This window comes from Calliphora vicina, chromosome 1 (assembly GCF_958450345.1).
Source record: "Calliphora vicina chromosome 1, idCalVici1.1, whole genome shotgun sequence".
Classification (NCBI taxonomy): Eukaryota; Metazoa; Arthropoda; class Insecta; order Diptera; family Calliphoridae; genus Calliphora; species Calliphora vicina.
Genome location: NC_088780.1, coordinates 11820448 through 11846746, shown reverse-complemented (window position 1 = coordinate 11846746; position 26299 = coordinate 11820448). Strand labels below are relative to the sequence as shown.

General features: G+C 23.8%; 1 protein-coding gene across 6 annotated transcripts in view; it reads left to right on the top strand.

Annotated features, from left to right (window-relative positions):
- LOC135949434 (very low-density lipoprotein receptor-like) overlaps positions 1–26299 on the top strand; it is a 439308-nt gene that overhangs the window by 181347 nt on the left and 231662 nt on the right. Inside the window, exons 1-2 of one of the 6 annotated variants that reach the window (XM_065498998.1) lie at positions 7916–8288; positions 18943–20125. The exons of 4 other annotated variants lie outside the window; for them this stretch is intronic. In XM_065498998.1, the coding sequence (XP_065355070.1) occupies positions 20014–20125 (112 nt within the window). In that variant the 5' untranslated portion in view covers positions 7916–8288; positions 18943–20013. Of the gene's footprint in view, positions 1–7915; positions 8289–18942; positions 20126–26299 lie in introns of those variants that run through there. One more of the 6 variants, XM_065498999.1, reaches the window with a different exon arrangement.

Below are 26299 nucleotides of genomic sequence, written 5' to 3'. Positions count from 1 at the left end.
AAACTTTAAAAAATTTACTATAAATAGCAAACTTTAAAAAATTTACTATAAATAGCAAATTTTCAAAAATTTACTATAAATAGCAAATTTTCAAAAATTTACTATAAATAGCAAATTTTCAAAAATTTACTATAAATAGCATATTTTTAAAAAATTTACTATAAATAGCAAATTTTCAGAAAATTTACTATAAATAGCAACCTTTCAGAAAATTTACTATAAATAGCAACCTTTCAGAAAATTTGCTATAAATAGCAAATTTCAGAAAATTTACTATAAATAGCAAATTTCAGAAAATTTACTATAAATAGCAACATTTCAGAAAATTTACTATAAATAGCAAATTTTCAAAAATTTACTATAAATAGCAAATTTTCAAAAATTTACTATAAATAGCAAATTTTCAAAAATTTACTATAAATAGCAAATTTTCAAAAATTTACTATAAATAGCAAATTTTCAGAAAATTTACTATAAATAGCAAATTTTCAGAAAATTTACTATAAATAGCAAATTTTCAGAAAATTTACTATAAATATCTAGAATCTCAACTAGAACCTGAAATTTAATCTGAACTAGAATTGATTTTAAACTGAATTAGAATTGGTCTAGAGCCATTATTATAATTTAATGCTGCCCTATATATATTATTTTCAATCCTTTCTACTTTAAAAATCTAGCATATAATTCCTACTTACAATATTCCTAAACCTTTAATATTTGTTTTGTGCGTCATCGTCATCGCCAGCAAACAGTTTGAAATGCAAACAATCTTGCAAATCGTTTTGCCAACATTCCAGCAATGTTTGTAAAAGTGTTTACTTTGAACACACACAGCAACAACAACAAGAACACGTAGGTCTATTACAAAACTGTCATAATTCTCTCTGTCTATTCTACATACTTCTACAACATACAGTTTTATTTTTAAGTGCTACTTATAGCCGGCTTCTAAAAGTCATCATCTTACATCAGTTTCTTCAGCCCCCCCTTCATTGCCGTTTTTGCATGTTTAAGTAAATAAAAGGCAAAAAGGGATAAGGATAAAGTCGGGGAATGTAACTGGTATTTTTTCATAATTTTTTTTTCTATTTTTCGTCTATATTTTTTGTATTTTGTTTTTGTATTATTTAAACGATTTGGATGTCAAGGAAATAACCAGCCATCCAGCCAGCCAAGGATAAAAGTCGCCTCAGTGCAAGTGACAGTGACAATGACTGTGACACAAATGACAGAGACTAAACGTAGCATGTGATTGCTGCAAACACTTTTATACAAATACCTACGTACGTACGAACACTTTTCAATGCTGTAATAGAGATTAAAACATCATGGCGGAGGACCGGGCAGGGAGAGGGAGGGAGGTATGAGAATGATGATGTTTAGTGATGATGCTGAAAATCAAGATAATGATACTTTTAATGCAGCCAAGTGCATGAGTATTACAACAACAAAAAAAAAGAAAAGTATCAACAAAACTGCAACATGAGACCTAAATTTCCTTACACATGCTGTCATATGTGTGTGTTTTTTTTTGTTGGAAATGGCATCTAAACGCCATTGAAATTTAAAACAGATTACACTTTGTAAAATAATATTGAAAGTGTGTGTTGTGCAAACGTGATAAGAATCTTGAAATGCAAATTTTATTATTTAAATATTTGTAGAGTTTGTTTGTTTATGTATTTGATAATATTTCTATTTAAAATCCCATAAATAATAAATCACCTAAATAAATTTTGTTGTCAATGTATTGGCTGGCATCTTATCATTTAAATTACGATTTAATAACAAATTTATTTAGTTGTTTAACACATTAAAAATTTCCAATTAAGTGATTTTTTTTTCTTCAATCTTAAATAATCAGCCGTTTTTCGTTTTGAAAAATGCCGCTCACTTAATAAAATCATTTAAATTTAGCTTAATAGTCAGATTGGAAATTAAAATACCCCAAAACGCCTTTAACATCCCTTGAAATGCGCATCAAATTTTGTTTAAATATTTTATTTCTTATCACTGTTAGTTTTTTTTGTCTCATACAGCTTGGTACGACATTTTTAATATTTTTTTTGATTAGACAAATTGAGTTTAAAGTTCACACACAAATGATTAAAGTATTTAAAAAAAAACTTGTGCTTAAGCAAGGGTTTTTTTTATTATTATAAAACAAAATAAAATAATTTTGATTTAAATTCATGTGATTCTAATTAATTTTGAAAGCGGCCACCAGCAAATTTTACAAACTGATCAAGAAGAACTGTAAATTGATAACCACAGAATTGTTGGAACAAGGTTTAGTTATTTAAAGAGTTAAAGATGGCCTTTGCGATTAAAACTAATTAAAAATAGCAACTTTTCAGAATATTCACAATAAATAGCAAGTTTTCCAAAAATTCATTATAAATAGCAACTTTTCAGAAAACAGTTATAAATAGCAAGAATAGAAAAAATAAACTATAAATAGCAAGTTTTCTGAAAATTCACTATAAATAGCAACTTCCCAGAAAATTCACTGTAAATAGCAAGTTTTCCAAAAATTTACTAAAAATAGCAACTTTTCAGAGAAGAGCTATAAATAGTAATAATTGAAAAAATAAACTATAAATAGCTAGTTTTCAGAGAATTCACTGTAAATAGCAAGTTTTCCAAAAATGTACTATAAATAGCAACTTTTCAGAGAAAAGCTATAAATAGCAAGTATTGAAAAAATGAACTATAAATAGCAACTTTTCTGAAAAAGCCATAAATTAAAAAAATATACTATAAATAGCAAGTTTTCAGAAAATTCACTATAAATAGCAAGTTTTTCAAAAATAAACTATAAATAACAACTTTTCAGAAAATTAAGTTTAGCGAGTTGAAAACATAAATTTTTCAGTTGAAATCCAAAAAGTACTGAAAAATCAAAAAGTACCAGTAAAACCGAAAAAGTAGCAAACACAAAAATATAAAAACCCGTTCTTTAAATTTTAGTTTTTCATATTGAACTATGAAATTTTTCAGTTAAAATCCAAAAAGTACGGAAAAATCAAAAAGTACCAGTAAATTTAAAAAAAAGTACCAAACTTAAAAATTACCCCAAATCAGTTATTAAAATATATATATATAAATAGCTTAGCGAATTGAAAACATAAATTTTTCAGTTGAAATCCAAAAAGTACTGAAAAATCAAAAAGTACCAGTAAAACTGGAAAAGTACCAAAATCCAAAAAAAAAATAAAAAACAGTTCTGCTCTAAATTTTAGTTTTTCAATGAAATTTTTCAGTTAAAATCCAAAAAGTACCAACTAATAAAAAAAGGACCAGTAAAACTAAAAAAAGTACCAAAACTAAAAAAGTCCCAAAATCAATTCTAAATCTATTTTTCAGATTGTTTAAGTTAAGCAAATTTAAAAATTAAATTTTTCAGTTAAAATCCAAAAAAGTACGGAAAAATCAAAAAGTACCAGTAAATTTAAAAAAAGTACCAAACTTAAAAATTACCCCAAATCAGTTATAAATATAATTTTTTACTTTATTGAAGTTTAGCGAATTGAAAACATAAATTTTTCATTTGAAATCCAAAAAGTACTAAAAAATCAAAAAGTACCAGTAAAACTGAAAAAGTACCAAAATCAAAAATATAAAAAACTGTTCTGCTCTAAATTTTAGTTTTTCAATGAAATTTTTCAGTTAAAATCCAAAAAGTACCAACTAATTAAAAAAGTACCAGTAAAACTAAAAAAGCACCAAAATTAAAAAAGTCCCAAAATCAATTCTAAATCTGTTTTTCAGATTATTTAAGTTAAGCAAATTTAAAAATTAAATTTTTCAGTTGAAATCCAAAAAGTACGAAAAAATCAAAAATTACCAGTAAATTTAAAAAAGTACCAAACTTAAAAATTACCCCAAATCAGTTATTAATATATTTCTTTACTTTATTGAAGTTTAGCGAATTGAAAAACTAAACTTTTCAGTTTAAATCCAAAAAGTACTGAAAAATCAAAAAGTACCAGTGAAACTGGAAAAGTACCAAAATCAAAAAAAAAAATATAAAAAACAGTTCTGCTCTAAATTTTAGTTTTTCAATGAAATTTTTCAGTTAAAATCCAAAAAGTACCAACTAATAAAAAAAAGTACCAGTAAAACTAAAAAAGTACCAAAATTAAAAAAGTCCCAAAATCAATTCTAAATCTATTTTTCAGATTATTTAAGTTAAGCAAATTTAAAAATTAAATTTTTCAGTTGAAATCCAAAGGTACTAAAAAATCAAAAAGTACCAGTAAATTTAAAAAAAAGTTACATTTTTGAAAATTACCCCAAATCAGTTATTAATATATTTTTTTACTTTATTGAAGTTTAGCGAATTGAAAAACTAAATTTTTCAGTTTAAATCCAAAAAGTACTGAAAAATCAAAAAGTACCAGTAAAACTGGAAAAGTACCAAAATCAAAAATATAAAAAACTGTTCTGCTCTAAATTTTAGTTTTTCAATGAAATTTTTCAGTTAAAATCCAAAAAGTACCAACTAATAAAAAAAGTACCAGTAAAACTAAAAAGTACCAAAATTAAAAAAGGTCCCAAAATCAATTCTAAATCTATTTTTCAGAATGGTTAAGTTAAGCAAATTTAAAAATTAAATTTTTCAGTTGAAATCCAAAAAGTACTAAAAAATCAAAAAATACCAAACTTAAAAATTACCCCAAATCAGTTATAAATATATTTTTTTACTTTATTGAAGTTTAGCGAATTGAAAACATACATTTTTCAGTTTAAATCCAAAAAGGACTGAAAAATCAAAAAGTACCAGTAAAACTGGAAAAGTACCAAAATCAAAAAAAAAATATAAAAAACAGTTCTGCTCTAAATTTTAGTTTTTCAATGAAATTTTTCAGTTAAAATCCAAAAAGTACCAGTAAAACTAAAAAAGTACCAAAATTAAAAAAGGTCCCAAAATCAATTCTAAATCTATTTTTCAGATTGTTTAAGTTAAACAAATTTAAAAATTAGATTTTTCAGTTGAAATCCAAAAAGTACGAAAAAATCAAAAAGTACCAAACTTAAAAATTACCCCAAAAAATTAGTTATAAATATATTTTTTTTTAATTTATCAGTTCTAAATATATTTCTTCATTTCAGATAAACAAATTGAAAAATTAAATTTTTCATTTAAAATGCAAAAAGTACCAAAAACTCAAAAAAGTACCAGTAAAACTAAAAAAGTACCAAACTTCAAAAATACCACAAATCAGTTTTAAATATATTTTTTCACTTCATTTAAGTTTAGTGAATTGAAAAATTAATTTTTTCAGTTACAATTCAAAAAGTACCTAAAAATCAAAAAAGGACCAGTAAAACTAAAACAGTACCAAAGTTAAAAATACCAAAATCTGTTCTAAAAGCTTGTCTTCTTTTTGTTTTAGTTTTTCATATTTAACAATGAAATATTTCAATTAAAATCCAAAAAGTACCAAAAAAATATAAAAGTACCAGTAAAACTAAAAAAGTACCAAACTTCAAAAATACCCCAAATCAGTTTTAAATATATTTCTTCACCTTATTTAAGTCTAGCGAATTGAAAAATTTAATTTTTCAATTAAAATCCAAAAAGTTACAACTAATAAAAAAAGTACCAGTAAAACTAAAAAAAGTACCAAAATTAAAAAAGGTCCCAAAATCAATTCTAAATCTATTTTTCAGATTATTTAAGTTAAGCAAATTTAAAAATTAAATTTTTCAGTTAAAATCCAAAAAAGTACGAAAAAATCAAAAAGTACCAAACTTAAAAATTACCCCAAATCAGTTATAAATATATTTTTTTAATTTATTTAAGCCCCAAATCAGTTCTAAATATTTTTCTTCATTTAAGATAGCAAATTGAAAAATTAAATTTTTCATTTAAAATGCAAAAAGTACCAAAAACTCAAAAAAGTACCGGTAAAACTAAAAAAGTACCAACATTAAAAAATACCCCAAATTAGTTCTAAATATATTTTTTCACTTTATATAAGTTTAGAGAATTGTAAAATTAATTTTTTCGGTTACAATTCAAAAAGTACCAAAAAATCATAAAAGTGCCAGTAAAACTAAAACAGCACCAAACTCAAAAATACCAAAAGCTGTTCTAAAAGCTTGTTTCTTTATATTTTAGTTTTTCATATTGAACAATGAAATAGTTCAATTATAATCCAAAAAGTACCAAAAAAAGTACCAAACTTCAAAAATACCCCCAATCAGTTTTAAATATATTTCTTCACCTTATTTAAGTCTAGCGAATTGAAAAATTAAGATTTTCTGTAAAAATCCAAAAAGTACCAAAATTAAAAAAGACCTTAAATCGTTCTAAATATATTTTTATACCCTTCACCTTCGTGAGATGGGTATATATAAGTTTGTCATTCCGTTTGTAATTTCTACATTTTTCATTTCCGACCCTATAAAGTATATATATTCTGGATCCTTATAGATAGCGGAGTCGATTAAGCCATGTCCGTCTGTCTGTCCGTCTGTCTGTTGAAATCAATTTTCTGAAGACCCCAGATATCTTCGGGATCCAAATCTTCAATAATTCTGTCAAACATGCTTTCGAGAAGTTTTCTATATAAAATCAGCAAAATCGGTTCATAAATAACGGAGATATGAGCAAAAAACTGGGACAACCTCAATTTTTGATCTATATCTGGATTACTAAGTCATTAATATAGACAATATGGATATCTAATGATAGATATTTCAAAGGTCATTGCAACGATGTAGAAAGGATATAGTAAGTTGGACCTACAATGGGTCAAAATCGGGAAAAATATTTTTCATAGGATCCTTTTGCTTCTCACCAAATACAGAGAATTACCTTAGTGTCATGGATATTTGGACTTGGTGTCTTCACATACGATATCTTACGCTTAGATGTATCCATTTTTCATCGCAAGTAATGATTCGGTGCATTCTAGCATCATTTCGGACATGGAAAATCGCCTTTCAAGGTATCTCGTCTTCAATTCGTATAAAACCCAATTTTCCTGCTTTTGAATGAATCCTGCTGCTCGCAAACATTTTGAAATTGCTGCTTGTGTAGCTCCCAATGATTTTGCAAGCTCTTGTTCAGTTTGCCAACAATCTTCATGGAGTAATGCCTCCAATTCTTGATCTTCAAACCATATCTCGCACGTTGAAAACAATTGAACACATTTACCATTTTAAAACGATTCGTTGGTACAAAATTCGACATTTTCGATGCAAATTAAATTTTGTTGTTCAATAACTGAGTACGAATAAATGACAGATATTGGGGCATACAGGAAATTTCCCGCCCAAAACCGAAAAGTTTTATTGGATCAGTGCCTGATCTAGAGGTAACCAACTATATGGTTCTGTATTCATTTGTGTTTAAAATATATAAAATTCCTTCTCGTTTGGCTTATTTTTAGTCATAAGCTGTATAAAATAAATAATGGTACTCAAATCCTGTAATATTATACACACATCCTCTCTCTCTCTCACTCTCCGTATGAATTTTGTAGTTCTCCCTGCAAATGCGCAATTGCTATTTAAAGGAAAAACAAAATAAACTGCATTTCAAAGAGCTTCAATTGGAGAGAGTATTTGAAAAAGCTTTAGTTTTATTACTTGTTGTTTTGTAATTGTTGTAATGTTTGTAACGGTACATTTTTCTGTTACTTGTTTTTGTTTGCTTTATTATTGATAATAATAAAAAGCTTTATTTTGAGAGAGCTTCATCAGGCTTGTGCTAACTCTCTTAATAGGGGATGCTGTTTGTGAGTAGTAGAGATTAATTCATAGATTGAGATGCTGTTTTTTTTTTTTTTTTTTGTTCGTTTTTTGTTCTTGTTGTTTCTTTACAATCTTGTTTAAACATGACCAGACTTAAGCAGGGATGCTGAAACAAAGATTTTAGTCAACAGCAAACTTTAAATTGATACGGTTGTATTAAACGGATTGATAATATTATTTTGTGTGTGCTTTTTATTCTTTGTAAAAGTGAAATAATAAATAAATACTATAACAATGTTATAAAGAAATTTTAAGGCAAAATTGAGAAAAAAAAACAAACAAAGAAAATATATAAAAATTTAAAGGAAATTTTTTGTAAAATTTCATTAAGCAAACCCTGTTAAAGTGTGGGAAATAATAAAACAAATTCTTTATAGGTATAAAGAATTAAAGAAAATTAAACAAAAATTAATTCAAGTGTTTAAAAAAAGAGTGAATAAAATCTCAAAAAGTGGAAAAAAGTAAACAGCTGATACCAGGAAAAATTTAATTTAACCAGCTTAACTGAAACACCAAAAGTAATTTAATAATTTCAGCCATAAACCAAATAAATCAATATTGAAGTTGTTAGTTGTTAGTTGGCATATTTTTTGTTTTTATTAATAGGATTTTGGTATTTTATTTTTCACAAATTCCTTCTTTCATTGCAGAATACTTGTAATTTTGCTTCTTTTTCTTTTTTTGTTTAAAAAAAATACTACATTGTTGTTTTTATTTTTTTTTTAACAAAAATGTTTGCTCTTTACTCTTGTTTTTTTGTTCTTTCTATTTTTGTCCTAAAGTTGTTGTTTTTATATTTCCATAGATTTTTATTTGTGTGTACGTTTGTATGTATATGAAAAGGCGCCTTTTTGTATTGCAAACTAAAGCTCTCTTAGTTAACGGTTTTTCATTTACTGCTATATTTTACTCACTGTTGTTTTTCCATACACCAACACACAAACTTTTGCAACCTACACACACAATTTTTCTTAATAACAAAACCTGAAAAAAATAGCAATAACAAAAACAACATTTTACCCAAGTAAACCTTAAACGTAAAAGTGGTGTAAAGAGCTTTATAAACATCTAATATTTACCAATACGTGCTAAATTTACCAAAGATTGTACACGTTAGAGATTTGTTGTTAGAGTTAGATATTCAGCAGGACAATATGTCTCAAAATTAATGAAATTTTCTTACTATGTGCAATGTTCTAAGATTTTACCTTTTGTTTTATTACAATTTATTAAAACTTCAGCTAAAAATCTTTAAATTTCATATTGAATGAAAAATTATCCCCAAAAAAGATTTCAAATCAAACTTAAAAAATAATCCAAAATCAATTTTAATATGTTTTTTTCACTTTATTTATTAAAATTCTTTAGAATCCAAAATCAATTCTAAATATATTTTTTTAATTTTATAAAAGTTTTACGAATTGAAACATATTTTTTTTTAGTTAAAACCAAAAAAGTACCAAAAATATAAAAAAGTACCAAACTTAATAATGCCTCAAAATCTGTTTTATAGATGTTTTTCACTTTATTTATGTTCTGCAAATTGAAAAATAATTTTTTTCGGTTAAAATTCAAAAAGTACCAAAAACTGAAAAATGTACCAAAAGTCCCAAAATCTGTTCTAAAGATTTTTTTCACTTTATTTATGTTCTAGAAATTGAAAAATAAAATTTTTCAGGTAAAATTCAAAAAGTACCAAAAATGAAAAAAAAGTACCAAACTCTAAAATGATCCAAAATATGTCTTAAAGATGTTTATTTCATTTTAATTTTATGTTAAATCAAAAATTACTTAAAAGCCCAAAAAGTACCAAATTTAAAAAATTTGAAAATGAGAGATTTTAAACACTTTATGATTAAAAAAGTAGTTTTTTGATTTAACATAATTCAAGCTTAACACCAAGAGGAAAGCATATTAAGTAAAAATACCTTATTTTTAGCTAAAACCAAGAAAGTACCAAAAATATAAAAAAGTACCAAACTTAATAATGCCCCAAAATCTGTTTTAAAGATGTTTTTCACTTTATTTATGTTCTGCAAATTGAAAAATATTTTTTTTCGGGTAAAATTCAAAAAGTACCAAAAACTTAAAAAAGTACCAAAAGTCCCAAAATCTGTTCTAAAAATGTTTTTCACTTTATTTATGTTCTAGAAATTGAAAAATAAAATTTTTCAGGTAAAATTCAAAAAGTACCAAACTTTAAAATGATCCAAAATATATCTTAAAGATGTTTATTTCATTTTAATTATATGTTGAATCAAAAATTACTAAAAAGCCCAAAAAGTACCAAATTTAAAAAAGTTTGAAAATTAGAGATTTTAAACCATTTTATGCTTAAAAAAGTCGTTTTTTGATTTAACATAATTCAAGTTTAACACCAAGAGGAAAGCATATTAAGTAAAAATACCTTATTTTTAGTTAAAACCAAAAAAGTACCAAAAATATAAAAAAGTACCAAACTTAATAATGTCCCAAAATCTGTTTTAAAGATGTTTTTCACTTTATTTATGTTCTGCAAATTGAAAAATAATTTTTTTCGGATAAAATTCAAAAAGTACCAAAATCTGAAAAATGTACCAAAAGTCCCAAAATCTGTTCTAAAGATGTTTTTCACTTTATTTAAGTTCTACAAATTGAAAAATACAATTTTTCAGGTAAAATTCAAAAAGTACCAAAAATTAAAAAAAGTACCAAACTTTAAAAATGATCCAAAATATGTTTATTTCATTTTAATTTTATGTTAAAAATTGAAAAATTAAATTTTCTGCTTAAAAATCAAAATTTACTAAAAAGTCCAAAAAGTACCAAATTTAAAAAAGTTTGAAAATGAGAGATTTTAAACACTTTATGATTAAAAAAGTAGTTTTTTGATTTAACATAATTCAAGCTTAACACCAAGAGGAAAGCGTATTAAGTAAAAATACCTTATTTTTAGTTAAAACCAAGAAAGTACCAAACTTAATAATGTCCCAAAATCTGTTTTAAAGATGTTTTACACTTTATTTATGTTCTGCAAATTCAAAAATAATTTTTTTTCGGTTAAAATTCAAAAAGTACCAAAAACTGAAAAAATGTACCAAAAGTCACAAAATCTGTTCCAAAGATGTTTTTCACTTTATTTAAGTTCTACAAATTGAAAATCTAAATTTTTCAGGTAAAATACAAAAGGTACCAAAAATTAAAAAAAGTACCAAACTTTAATAATGATTCAAAATATGTTTTAAAGATGTTTATTTCATTTTAATTTTATGTTACAAATTTAAAAATTTAATTTTCTACTTAAAAATCAAAAAGTACTAAAAAGCCCAAAAAGTACCAAATTTAAAAAAGTTTGAAAATGAGAGATTTTAAACCACTTTATGCTTAAAAATGTCGTTTATTGATTTAACATAATTCAAGTTTAACAACAAGAGGAAAGCATATTAAGTAAAAATACCTTATTTTTAGTTAAAACAAAAAAAGTACCAAACTTAAGAAAGCCTTGAAATCAGTTTAAAACATGTTTTGCACTTTAGTTATGTTCTACAAATTCAAAAATATTTTTTTTTGGGTAAAATTCAAAAAGTACCAAAACTCAAAAAAGTACCAAACTTAAAAATGATCCAAAATCTGTTTTAAAGATGTTTATTTCATTTTAATTATATGTTACAAATTAAAAAATTAAATTTTTTACTTAAAAATCAAAAAGACAAAAAAGTACCAAATTTAAAAAAGTTTCAAAATTAGAGATTTTAAACTACTTTTTGTGTTTAAAAAATAAGTTTTTTTTCGAATTTTATCAGCTTTTCATTTTAATGTCTAGGAAACACTTAAGTTATTTATAAAACTGGTTAAAGATTATTTCAAAATTTCATATCTTTTTGAAAAAAGTGTTTATTTTTTATACAAAAAATTTCATTTGATGATTTGAAAAACTCTTTAAAATTGAGTTGCAAAAAAGTATCTTTTTTATTTTACCATTAAGAAAATGAATAACTGAAAAATATGTCTAAAATTGAGTTTTGATTATTTTAAATTCAGCTATTTCTTGATTTAAGTGAAAAATTTGGTGCTAGAAAAGGTACTTTCTTATTTTAATGACAAATTTAACTCTGTAGTTTATGGAACTCTCAATATCTATGAACAAAAATTATAAAGATTTTGAAATTTGGTACCTGTGAATTGTGTTTGAACCTTTAGAATTTAGTACCATAAGAAGTACTTTTTAGATTTGTACAAAATAAACTCAAATAATTTTTTGTTATATAAAAATACTTATTTTTAAAAAGTAGTATTTTTAAAAAAGTATTAATCTCAAAAAGGTACTATTTTGAGAAAACTACATCTTTTGAAAAGAGTTCTATTAAACAAATATAATTTCTAAAAAAAGTACTTTTTTGTAAAAAGTATTATATTGAAACTAGTACTATTTGGGAAAAAAATTAATGATTTTCAAAAGTACTTGGTTTAAAAAATGTAATATTTCTCAAAAGATTTGCTTATTTATTTTTAGTTTTTCAAAATTAAAAATTTAATATTATTTCAGCAATTAAAATGAAAAAAGTACGAAAAAATCAAAAGAGTACTAAATCTAAAAAAATACCTAAAATCTGTTGCAATGATTTTTTAATTTATTTAGATTTCAAAAAATTATATTTTGGAGTTTAAATCCAAAAAGTACCAAAAAATCAAAAAAGTACCAAACCAAAACTAATAAAGTACCAAAGTCGAAAAATCAATTTTAAATATGTGTTTATCATTTTTTAAGTTTTTCATATTGAAAAATCAAATTTTTCAGTTTGAAACCAAAAATGAACAAAAAACTTAAAAAGTACCAAACTTAAAAAAGTACCAAACTTAAAAAAGTCCAAAAATCATTTTAATAGGTGGTTTTTCACTTTATTCGTATTCTACAAATTGAAAAATAAAATTTTATTGCTGAAATCCAAAAAGTACCAAAAAATCAAAAAAGTACCAAACCGAAACTAATAAAGTACCAAACTTAAAAAAGTCCAAAAATCTGTGTAATAGGTGGTTTTTCACTTTATTTGTATTTTACAAATTGAAAAAAAAAATTTTATTGCTCAAATCCAAAAAGTACCAAAAAATCAAAAAAGTACCAAACCAAAACTAATAAAGTACAAAACTTAAAATGTCAAAAAATCAATTCTAAATATGTTTCTATCATTTTAATTATATTTTTCATATTGAAAAATCAAATTTTTCAGTTTAAAACCAAAAATTAACAGAAAACCTAAAAAGTACCAAACTTAAAAAACGTCCAAAAATCTGTTTAATAGGTGGGTTTTCACTTTATTTGTATTTTACAAATTGAAAAATAAAATTTTATTGCTCAAATCCAAAAAGTACCAAAAAATCAAAAAAGTACCAAACCAAAACTAATAAAGTACCAAATTTAAAAAATTCAAAAACTCAATTCTAAACATGTTTCTATCATTTTATTTATATTTTTCATATGGAAAAATCAAATTTTTCAAAAAGTACTAATTTTGAATAAAGTAAAATATTGAAAAAGTACTATTTTGAAAAAGTACTACATAATTAGAAAAAGTACATTTTCTGCAAAAAATTGTTTTATTACTTTAAATATGAAAGGTATTGTAACTTATAAGTGAATTTTTATATTGACTTTATTTGTTATCCTTACTTTTTTTAAAGTACCTTTTTAACTGTCATTTACTTGTACGTTTTCCATTATTTTTTCTGGCTCTTGTTTCTAAACAACAACAACTTCAATGAAATATGCATTAAACTCTTATGTTGTTTACTCTAAAAATATTGTAACAAAAACAACCTTCAGACAGACAGACAGACACTCCTAAAATTTTATTACTTTCACCCACCCATACACAAACAACTTCTACTTGGTATCATTTTAAATGTTTTTATATGATTTTCTTCAATAATTCCTTCATTTTATTATATTTTTTTATATTGTTGTGTATTATTGAACTGTCTGCTGTTTATTACGGTTCAAAATAAGATGAAACCCCCAAAAAAATCTTAAGAAATTTTTATATTTTGAAACGAACACATTTGTTGCCATATTATTTTCATCAAAATAATGTTTTTTTTTTCTGAATTCAAGAGACATTTGTCTCCAAAACTTGTTTGTTTTTTGCAAACTTTATTTAACTAAAGAAAGAAAAAAAGATTTATTAATAATTGAAGTCTTGGCATTTATTGTTATTTATTAATAATGTCAGTCCCTATTTCTCTGTCTCTTTTGCTTAGTAGTTTTAGTATGGAGAGTGTTAGTTGTTTGTCAAGTACCGCCAAAATCTATCTATTTTATTATTAAACTGTCAATTGTTGGGAAGTTTTTATTTTTTTTTCATTTCATTGATTTTTAAACGCAATATTCTGTTAATTGGCTACTATTTACTAAGGAAAAGCAAAAGCAACTTTTCCTTGAAATTTTAATTATGTTAGCTGTCATATTCATTTTCCTATTAACAATAAGTTAATTAGTTTTTAATATTTTCAACGGGAGGTTCAAAACGACTCTATTATGACAGCAACAGTTTTCTTGGCCATTAAGTGATGGCCAATTGTTTTTATGGTATCCCAAAAGACTTTAATAAAAGCAGCCCATAAATGGTGAGCTCTTTAAGGCGCAAAATATTTTTGTATTTGAAATTCTTGAAGCCTTTTAAAGCATAAATATTTAATGTCCTTTAAATATTAATATCATAACAAGAAATAAACTCTAAGCAAATATTTTCATTAGGAGAATCTAAACACTAAATAAAAAATGAACAGCATGTTCGTTTTACTATTTGAGTTTCCATCTAATTGAAAGAAAATAACTGCTGCATACTTTTGGGATAAAACACAATTTACTTTATTTTAGCAAGAAAAAAATATGAAAAAAAATTAATCAGTATAGAGAAAGTAGTCAAAATAAATTTTGTTACATATCTTGCAGCGATAATTCGATTTATTTTAAACCGGACTTTCAAATAGTCTTGTTTTAACATTATTCCAATGAAAAAAATGTCTGATTTATTAACAGTTAAAGGAACTAGTTTATTTCAAAGCATTTCTAATACTTATTTGTGTGTTAATGGAATAATAAAAAAAATAAAATTTCATTTGTTTTATTTTTCAAGAAAACTCTTCAAAATCTCTAAAATAATAAAAACATTTTGTTTAAATTAAATTTTCCAACTTTTCTCATAGCGATTATTCGATTAATTTTTATCCGGGTCTACGAATAATCGTAGTATTAAACTATTCGAATACAGAAAATAGCGGAATTTAAAAATTAAATAAAGTAAATTGTTTTCAGTTACTCAAATATGTATTAAATCAAGCGTTTACATAATGTTAAATTTGTTGCATACATTTAGGAAAAAATTAAAATTTAGTTATTTTTCTAGAAAACTCTCCAAAAACACTAAAAGAGTTAAGAAAATGCTTTAAAATAATATTAGACAAATTTTTCGGAAGCGATTATTCGAATAATTTTAAACCGGTTTGGCGAATAATCGTGTTTTTGAATTAATCGACTACAAAAATTTGCGTAATATTTACAAATTAATGAATAGAATTCTTTCTTATACCTGACTTTTTAATTATTTGAAGTTTTGGTAAAATTCTAAGAAAAAATTTGTTGCATACATTTGGGATAAAGAAAAATAATTTTTTTTTTTTTAAGAAATTACTTCAAAAACACGTAGAGTTTAGAAAATAAATTAAAATACTATTAGAAAAATTTTTGGGAAGCAATTATTCGAATAATTTTAAACCGGTTAGCCGAATAATCGTGATTTTAATTTAATCGAATACAAAAATTTGCGCAATATTTACAATTTAATGAAGAAAATTATATCCCTTAAAAAACTTGCTAATTATTTTAAATTTTTGGTCAAATTTTAAGAAAAATTGTGTTGTATACAATTAGGAAACAATTAAAATTTTGTTATTTTTCAAGGAAACTCTTCAAAAACACTAAAAGTGTTAAGAAAATACATTAAAATACTATTAGTCAAAGTCGAATAATCGTGTTTTTGAATTAATCGACTACAAAAATTTGCGCAATATTTACAATTTAATGAAGAAAATATCCCTTACATAACTTGCTAATTATTTACAGTTTTGGTAAAATCCTTAGAAAAATTGTGTTGCATACATTTAGGAAAAAATTAAAATTTTGTTATTATTCAAAGAAACACTTCAAGAACACTAAAAGAGTAAAGATAATATATTTAAAACCATTTTCTAAAATTTTTGGCTAGCGATTATTCGAATAATTTTTAACCGGTTTGCCGAATAATCGTGATTTTAATTTAATCGAATACAAAAATTTGCGCAATATTTACAATTTAATGAAGAAAATTATATCCCTTACATAACTTGCTAATTATTTACAGTTTTGGTATAATTCTAAGAAAAATTGTGTTGCATACATTTAGGAAAAAATTAAATTTTTTTTATTTTTCTAGGAAACTCTTCAAAAACACTAAAAGAGTTAAGCAAATACATTAAAGTACGATTAGAAAAATTTTTGGTTAGCGATTATTCGAATAATTTTTTAACCGGTTTGCCGAATAATCGTGATTTTAATTTAATCGAATACAAAAATTTGCGCAATAATTACAATTTAATGAAGACAATTCTTTTCCTTACTAATAATTTACAGTTTTCGTAAAATTCTTAAAAAAATGTGTTGCATACATTAAGGAAAAAATTTAAATTTTGTTATTTTTCAAGGAAACTCTTCAAAAACACTAAAAGAGTTAAGAAAATACATTAAAATACTATTAGACAAATTTTTGGGTAGCGATTATTCGAATAATTTTTAACCGGTTTGCCGAATAATCGTGATTATAATTTAATCGAATACAAAAATCTGCGCAATATTTACAATTTAATAAAGACAATTCTTTATCTTACTAAGCTTGCTAATAATTTACAGTTTTGGTAAAATTCTTAAAAAAAATTGTGTTGCATACAATTAGGAAAAAATTAAAATTTTGTTATTTTTCAAGGAAACTCTTCAAAAACACTAAAAGAGTAAAGATTATATATTTAAAACCATTTTCTAAATTTTTTGGCTAGCGATTATTCGAATAATTTTAAAACGGTTTGGCGAATAATCGTGATTTTGAATTAATCGACTACAAAAATTTGCGCAATATTTATAATTTAATGAAGAGAATTCTTTCTTATACTTGACTTTTTAATTATTTGAAGTTTTGGTAAAATTCTAAGAAAAATGTTGTTGCATGCATTTAGGAAAAAATTAAAATTTTGTTATTTTTCAAGGAAACTCTTCAAAAACACTAAAAGAGTAAAGATAATATATTTAAAACCATTTTCGAAAATTTTTGGCTAGCGATTATTCGAATAATTTTGAAACGGTTTGGCGAATAATCGTGATTTTAATTTAATCGAATACAAAAATTTGCGCAATATTTACAATTTAATGAAGAAAATTATATCCCTTACATAACTTGCTTATTATTTACAGTTTTGGTATAATTCTAAGAAAAATTATGTTGCATACATTTAGGAAAAAATTAACATTTTTTTATTTTTCAAGGAAACTCTTCAAAAACACTAAAAGAGTTAAGAAAATACATTAAAATACTATTAGAAAAATTTTTGGTTAGCAATTATTCGAATAATTTTTTAACCGGTTTGCCGAATAATCGTGATTTTAATTTAATCGAATACAAAAATTTGCGCAATATTTACAATTTAATGAAGACAATTCTTTCCCTTACTAAGCTTGCTAATAATTTACAGTTTTGGTAAAATTCATTAAAAAATTGTGTTGCATACATTTAGGAAAAAATTAACATTTTTTTATTTTTCAAGGAAACTCTTCAAAAACACTAAAAGAGTTAAGAAAATACTATTAAAAAAATTTTTGGTTAGCAATTATTCGAATAATTTTTAACCGGTTTGCCGAATAATCGCTATTTTAATTTAATCGAATACAAAAATTTGCGCAATATTTACAATTTAATGAAGACAATTCTTTGCCTTACTAAACTTGTTAATAATTTACAGTTTTGGCAACATTCTTAAAAAAATTGTGTTGCATACATTTAGGAAAAAATTAAAATTTTGTTATTTTTCAAGGAAACTCTTCAAAAACACTAAAAGTGTTAAGAAAATACATTAAAATACTATTAGACAAATTTTTGTTTAGCGATTATTCGAATAATTTTAAAACGGTTTGGCGAATAATCTGTTTATGAATTAATCGACTACAAAAATTTGCGCAATATTTACAATTTAATGAAGAAAATTATATCCCTTACATAACTTGCTAATTATTTGAAGTTTTGGTAAAATTCTTCCAAAAAATTGTGTTGCATACATTTAGGAAAAAATTAACATTTTGTTATTTTTCAAGGAAACTCTTCAAAAACACTAAAGAGTATTTAAAACCATTTTCTAAAATTTTTTGGCTAGCGATTATTCGAATAATTTTAAACGCGATTTTGAATTAATCGAATACAGAAATTTGTGCAATATTTATAATTTAAAGATGAACATTTTTTCCCGTATTAAACTTGCTAACTATTAACAGTTTTAATAAAATTCTTAGAAAAATTGTGTTGCATACATTTAGGAAAAAATATTTTTTTTATTTTTTAAGGAAACTCTTCAAAAACACTACAATATTAACAATTTAATGAAGAAAATTCTTTTCCTTAATTGATTTTTAACAAAAAATATAGTATGTATGTAATTAGATTCGATTAATTTAATTCCAATTTTATAAAAATTAATTTATCGTTTCTTTCTTCTGAAAATCAATGAAAAGAAAGTTGTATGGAATAGTTTTATTTGGTATTGCCTACTTTTGTGCTCATGTTTTTTTATTACATTATTTAATTCTTTGTATTTATTCTTTCATTTTGGTACAACTACTTTTATTTTCATTATTTTTTTTAAAATTATTTCGTGTTAATTTAATACCAAACCTGACCCTTGGTTTAAACTCGCTGACCTTGCCTCTCTAGTAAATCTCTGGCATTTATGTTTATCTCAACAAATTAATACGATATTTAAATAAACGATCGCATAAAGAAAAATTAATTAAAAATGCTGACATTTAAATAAAACTGACAACTTCAATATTGTGTGTTTGCGAAAAACATTAAAAATATTTCTAAAACAAATTAACAATTTCATGGTCATTTTCATTTGCAGCAACAACAACAACAAACATATTTAACTAGCGAATTAAACAAAAGTGCATAAATACTTTTAGGCATATCAAAAATATATGTGTGAGAGTGTGTGAGCTCAGAATTAAATCCACAATCATATGGAAACAATTCATATACAACATGGCAAATAAATTATTCAATAAATAAACAAAATAGTGAAAATCCCTTTTTAAATAAAATATTACAACAGCAAATACTTAGTAAGCAGATTTTCTGTATTGGAAAAAAAAGAAACTAGTGAAATTTAAAAAAAAAACAAAAAAAAGCAAAATACGAATTATTATTTGTAAATGAAACCACCTGTATGTTTGTGTATAAATACATTTGTCTGATTTAACAAACAAAACGAAAAAAAAAAACTGAAAAATTCTGCCAACAAAACAAACAGAAAAAATCATAGCATAGTTTATGGCGGCCACTGAACAGTACTCAAATATTGAAAGAGCAAAAGACAGAAAAAAATAAAACAAAATACAATAGTGTGTTTGTTGTGTGCATATTGTGGATACCATTCGCATGAGCAGTATTTGGGCCATTAAAAACATTTTATTAAATAAATAATATCGTAATTTGGATGCTCGCTGTGCTGTGCTGTCTGTTATAAAGCCCGCAGTTGTTGTTGCATTTGTTTGCTGCTGTTATTTTGGTATTTGGTTTAAGCCACCACTTATCAACGGCTTAAATATCAAACAATATTATCAGACCGCATACAGACAAACAAAGACACACACATACACCAAGAGACTCTCACATTCATAGGCATACGTTTTATAATATTTGCCATTTATTTAACTTTAGGGTAAATTTATTTATTTGTGAATCCATATGTTGGTTACTGTTATTGTTGCTGCTGTCAACAAATAAACAATAAAAAACTTAACGCACTCCAAATAGAATTGCAGCTGTAGAGCACCAGCAACCGGCAACATCCATATCGTTGTCCCCCCCACTTTCAACGTTTCCTGTTTGCAACAACAACAACGACCAGAACTTTTGTTCAATAATAAACATTATTTTTAAAAACATAACTATATAAAATTACGTTTTCAACATGGGATTAATACGTTATTTTCTGTATTGTATACTGCTGATAAATGGTTTGTTGCATACATCTAGGCTTAAAACAATGATGTATGTTAATGCTGCACCGGACGATATTGAAGGTATGTTTACATTTATTAATTTAACACAATTGTTGTGTAAACGACAATACCCGATGATTGAAGCAATGAAGCAATAGCTTCTCTATACCGCTCTTTTATATATTTGTTGTAATTTATACATAAAAGTGTCTGAAGTTGTAATTTCAGCAAGTTAATTTATGATGCAAAACAGATTGAGATGAAAATGTTTACTTTGATTTTATTATTAAAAAAGTAGCACAAATTTTATATAGTTTTACTACACTATCCTTGATTAAAATAAAATATTTTTTTTGAGTTTTTTATAGAAATTAAAAAAAAATTGTTAACGAATAATCGATTAATTTTAAATTCGGATATTCGAATAATCGACCAAAATCCCTTTGAATTTGTTATATTTAAACATAAAATTATTTCACATTAAAATTTAGTTATTAAATCATTTTTTCTTGAATTTGTATAGAAAATACAAAAATTATTGCCTACTTCAAGGCTGAAAATCAAATATTTTCTGTAAAAACAAGAATGATAAGGAAAATGTAAATTTATTTGTTGTCTAATCGAAATTGAAATAAAAAATTAAAATTTGGTTAACGAATAATCGATTTTTTTAACGAATAATCGATTAATTTTAAACCCGGATATTCCAATAATCGAATAAAGTAACTTCAAATTTATAACCATTTAAAAAGCAATTATTTCTGATTAAAATTCTACTTGTTGAATGAAAAATACAAAACTGTTGCCAACTTTCAGGCTGAAAATTAAACATTTCCTCAATAAACTAATATAGAAGAAGTTTTATATATAGAAGTTTTAATAAAAATCGAAAATTTGTGAACGAATAATCAAACATTTTAAATAAATATGTACTTATATTTAACTATTTTAGTTTATAGATCAAAATCCATAAATGTTTAAGAAAATACCAAAATTGGGGCCTACTCTCAGGCTGATTGTTAAATATTTCATGTTTATTTCATGTTTAAGAAAATGTATTTTTTTTTATTTTAATAAAAATCCAAATTTTTCGGTAGCGAATAATCGATTAATTTTAAACCCGGATTTTCGAATAATCGACTAAAAATAATTAAATTTACAAAATGTTGAAGAAAGAAATAATTGCTTTTAAAAATTTTATTTTATATAAGAGTTTTTCTGGTATTTTTACGAAAATACTAAAACTGGTGCCTACTTGCAGGCTGTATATGAAATATTTCATGTTTATATCGGTATAGCAAGTAATATATAAACTTATTTGCATGACGAATAAACGATTTATTTTAAATTTAAATTATTATATTAAAAAATACAATTATTACACATTAAAATTTAAAATTTAGTTCTGAAATCATTTTTCCTTGAATTTTTATAGAAAATATAAAAGTAATTGCCTACTTTAAGGCTGAAAATCAAATATTTATATGTAAATAGCAGTATGTCAAGGAAAATGTACATTTATTTGTTGTTTAAATCGAATTTTAAATAAAAAATTTAAAATTGTTTGTAACGAATAATCGAATTTTTTAACGAATAATCGATTAATTTTAAACTCGGTTATTCGAATAATCGAATTAAAATTATTAAATTACTAAAATATATATTTGATTATTTGAAAATTTAATAAAACTTCCGAATAATCGATTCTTTTTATTCGAATAAAACCACGTTTTTCGAATAATCGAATAAAAATTTCCTTAAATGACAAAAATTAATTTAAAAAATTTCATTATTTGAATTTGAAGTAAAAATCACAAATAATCGTTTATATTTATTCGAATAAAACCGGGTTCTTCGAATAATCGAATACAAATTTTCTTAAATGATTAAAAATGAATTAGAAATTATTGAATATTTGAAATTGAAATAAAAATCCCGAATGATCGATTATTAGTATTCGAATAAAACCGGGTTATTCGAATAATCGAATACAAATTTCCCTAAATGACTAAAATATAAATTAAATATATTTGATTATTTGAAAATTAAATAAAAATCCCGAGTAATCGATTAATTTTATTCGATTAAAAACGGGTTTTTACGAATAATCGAATACAAATTTCCTTAAATTACTAAAAAAGTAAATTAAAAATATTTGATTATTTGAAATTGAAATAAAAATTACGGGTAATCGATTAATTTTATTCGATTAAAAACGGGTTTTACGAATAATCGAATATAAATTTAATAATAAAAATAATTGATTATTTGAATTTGAAATAAAAATCCCGAGTGATCGATTATTAGTATTCGAATAAAACCGCGTTATTCGAATAATCGAATACTAATTTCCCTAAATGCCTAAAATATAAATTAAAATAAAATTCCCGAATAATCGATTATTTTTATTCGAATAAAACCGGGTTTTTCGAATAATCGAATACAAATTTTCTTAAATGACTAAAATATAAATTAAATATATTTGATGATTTGAAATTGAAATAAAAATCACGAATAATCGATTATTTTTATTCGAATAAATCCTGGTTTTTTCGAATAATCGAATATAAATTTCTAAATTAGAAAAATATTTGATCTTTTGAAATTGAAATAAAAATCAGGGAGAAATAAAAAATATTTGATTATTTGATATTGAAATAATAATCACAAATAATCGTTAATATTTATTCGAATTAAACCGGGTTTTTCGAATAATCGAATACAAATTTCCTTATATGACTAAAAAGTAAATTAAAAATATTTCATTTTTGAAATTGAGATAAAAATCACGAATAATCGATTATTTTTATTCGAATAAAACCGGATTTTTCGAATAATCGAATAAAAAATTCCTTAAATGACTAGAAAACAAATTAATCATATTTGATTATTTGAAATTGAAATATATAATAATCACAAATAATCGTTGATATTTATTCGAATAGAAAAGGGTTCTTCGATTAATTGAATACAAATTTGCTTAAATGACTAAAATATAAATTAAATATATCTGATGGTTTGAAATTGAAATAAAAATCCAAAATAATCGATTATTAGTATTCGAATAAAACCGGGTTTTCGAATACAAATTTCCTTAAATTACTAAAAAAAATAAATTAAAAATATTTGATTATTTGAAATTGAAATAAAAATTACGAGTAATCGATTAATTTTATTCGATTAAAAACGGTTATTACGAATAATCGAATATAAATTTAATAATAAAAATAATTGATTATTTGAATTTGAAATAAAAATCCCGAATGATCGATTATTAGAATTCGAATAAAACCGGGTTATTCGAATAATAGAATACAAATTTCCCTAAATGACTAAAATATAAATTAAATATATTTGATTATTTGAAAATTAAATAAAAATGCCGAATAATCGATTCTTTTTATTCGAATAAAACCAAGTTTTTCGAATAATCGAATAAAAATTTCTTTAAATGACTAAAACTTAAATTAAATATATTTCATTATTTGAATTTGAAATAAAAATTACAAATAATCGATTATTTTTACTCGAATAAAACCGGGAGTTTCGAATAATCGAATATAATTTTCTTAATTTAATTAAAAAAATTTCATTATTTGAATTTGAAATAAAAATCACAAAAAAATCGTATATATTTATTCGAATAAAATCGGGTTTTTCGAATAATCGAATAAAAATTTTCTTAATTGACTAAAAAATAAATTGATAAAAACTGTTTATTTGAGAATGAGATAAAACTCACGAATAATCGATTATTTTTATTCGAATAAAACAGGATTATTGGATAAATCAATAGAATTTTCATAAAATTACTAAAACATTAATTTAATGTACATGATTATTACAAACTAAAATAAAAATCACAAATAACCGATTACTTTTATTCGATTAAAACAAGGTTATACGAATGATTAAAAATTTCTATAAAATATTTAAACTATTTTATTAGTTGAAAATGAATTAAGAACAAGTAAGAGAGCTATATTCGGCTGTGCCGAATCTTATATACCCTTCACCAAATTATACTTTAAAATAAATTTTTTTTAATATTTTTAGGTAAACAAAATTTAATTTTTTTTTAACTGTTTTTCAAAATTTTTTTTTTTTTGAAATTGTTTTTTAATTTTTTTTAAAAAAAGTTTTTGAGAAAAAAAATTTTTTGATGAAAAAAAAATTCGGGTAAAAATTTTTTTCCCGATTTTGACCCATTGTAGGTCCAACTTACTATAGCCTTATCTACATCGTTGCAATGGACTTTGAAATATCTATCATTAGATATCCATATTGTCTATATTAATGACTTAGTAATCCAGATATAGATCAAAAATCGAGGTTGTCCCGGTTTTTTGCTCATATCTCCGTTATTTATGGACCGATTTTGCTGATTTTAAATAGCGAACTTCTCGAAAGCATGTCTGACAGAATTATTGAAGATTTGGATCCCGAAGATATCTGGGGTCTTCAGAAAATTGATTTCAACAGACAGACAGACGAACATGGCTTAATCGACTCCGCTATCTATAAGGATCCAGAATATATATACTTTATAGGGTCGGAAATGAAAAATGTAGAAATTACAAACGGAATGACAAACTTATATATACCCTTGCCACTCATGGTGAAGGGTATAATAATCAATTATTTTTATTCGAATAAAATAAATTTTTTGTTTTACTAAACTTGTGAAAAAATGTTTAAATATTTTTTTTTATAAAGTTGTGCTTTATATGAGCCTTTTTCAACAGTTTTATTTTAACTGATTTGCAAGTTTTGCCTTTATTAACCTTTTTGCCATTGCTAAATATCCACTAAAGCTTCTGGCAAACCAAATACCTATAAAACATTTGTTCGCTTTAATGAAAGCATCTGTCACCGAACCTCCTCCTCTAACAAGGAAATGAAAAACAAAACAAATACTCTTTGCAAATAAGAGAAAATTCTTTCCCCTTCGATTTGCGAATATGACACAAACACCATCATTAGGACTAACAACTAAACAAAATGTAAATATTTAGCTAAATTTAAATTTAAGAAAAAACCTTGAAAAAAGGTAAATTTTTGTTGTCCACAAGGAAACAACAGTTTTTCCAGGAAGTTTTTTTTGAAAGAAAAAGGTCACAAATTAAAAACGTAACCAGAAAAACAAATCTTACAAGTTTGTCAAAAGAAAATATTTCGTTTAGCAATTTAAGCAAAAGAGGCTAGAACAAAAAACAAATATTATTTACACAATTTTATTTAAGGTTGGTTGTCTGTTTAATAAATGAGTAAAAGGGCAACCAAGAACTTGTAAAGCCTACTTTTAGGTTGTAAATAAATACATATTTTAATAAGGGGTTGCTTGTTTAAAACCACAATTTTAGTTTGAAAATATTGTTGGACTCACATAAATCATGTAGTTAATGAATTTTTAAAGAATTTCATAAAATGTTTTAAATTTTCCATAATTTTGCAACATAAAGAATTTCTATAAATATGTTTATATAAAGAATTTTTCAATGATATTAAAAAGCATACTTTAATGCTAATTTTATAACAAATATTTGTAGCATTGTTTTAGGGACTGAATATGAAATTATGCAGCATACTTTTAGCATTCTAATAATAATAAATTTTATAGCATAAAATGTTAATATTATGCTAGTACGTTAATATTATTTTATATAGCCTACTTTTAGGTGTTTAATAATTTAAATCAAAATATAAATTTCTTTGAATCATTAAAATCTATACAATTCCCATTATATTAAACAAATTCATTAATGGCAGCATTTGATTTTCTTTTTGCCTTTTTAACATACAATTTCCGTTTCAAACAACATAATTTCCTTTCTTTGTTTTTTTTTTTCTTACTTTCTCAAAGACGTGCTAAAAAAAAGAAATCATTTATTTCCCTTTGATATAGATTTTTTTCATATTTAATTTGTACATGAGTATGTTTTTCTTTTCCATTTGAAATTGCAAATTGTTGCTCATTTACCATTTGTTCAACAATTTTCAAATTGTCAACAGAAATGGAAAGAAAAACACGAAACAAATGTCCTTTTTTTTGGTTTGCTTTTTTAGACTGTTTGTCTTGTGTAGTTGTTTTCTAATAAAATTATCTTGTATTTATATTTGTTAAATACTATTAAATTTTTTTCTTTTTATTTGTGTTATTTTTCTTAGAACTTTTTTTCGGTAATGTTTTTTAGCTTTAAAATTTTATTTTGTTTTTTGTGTTTTAAATTAAATTGTATTGGATTTGTTTAGGTT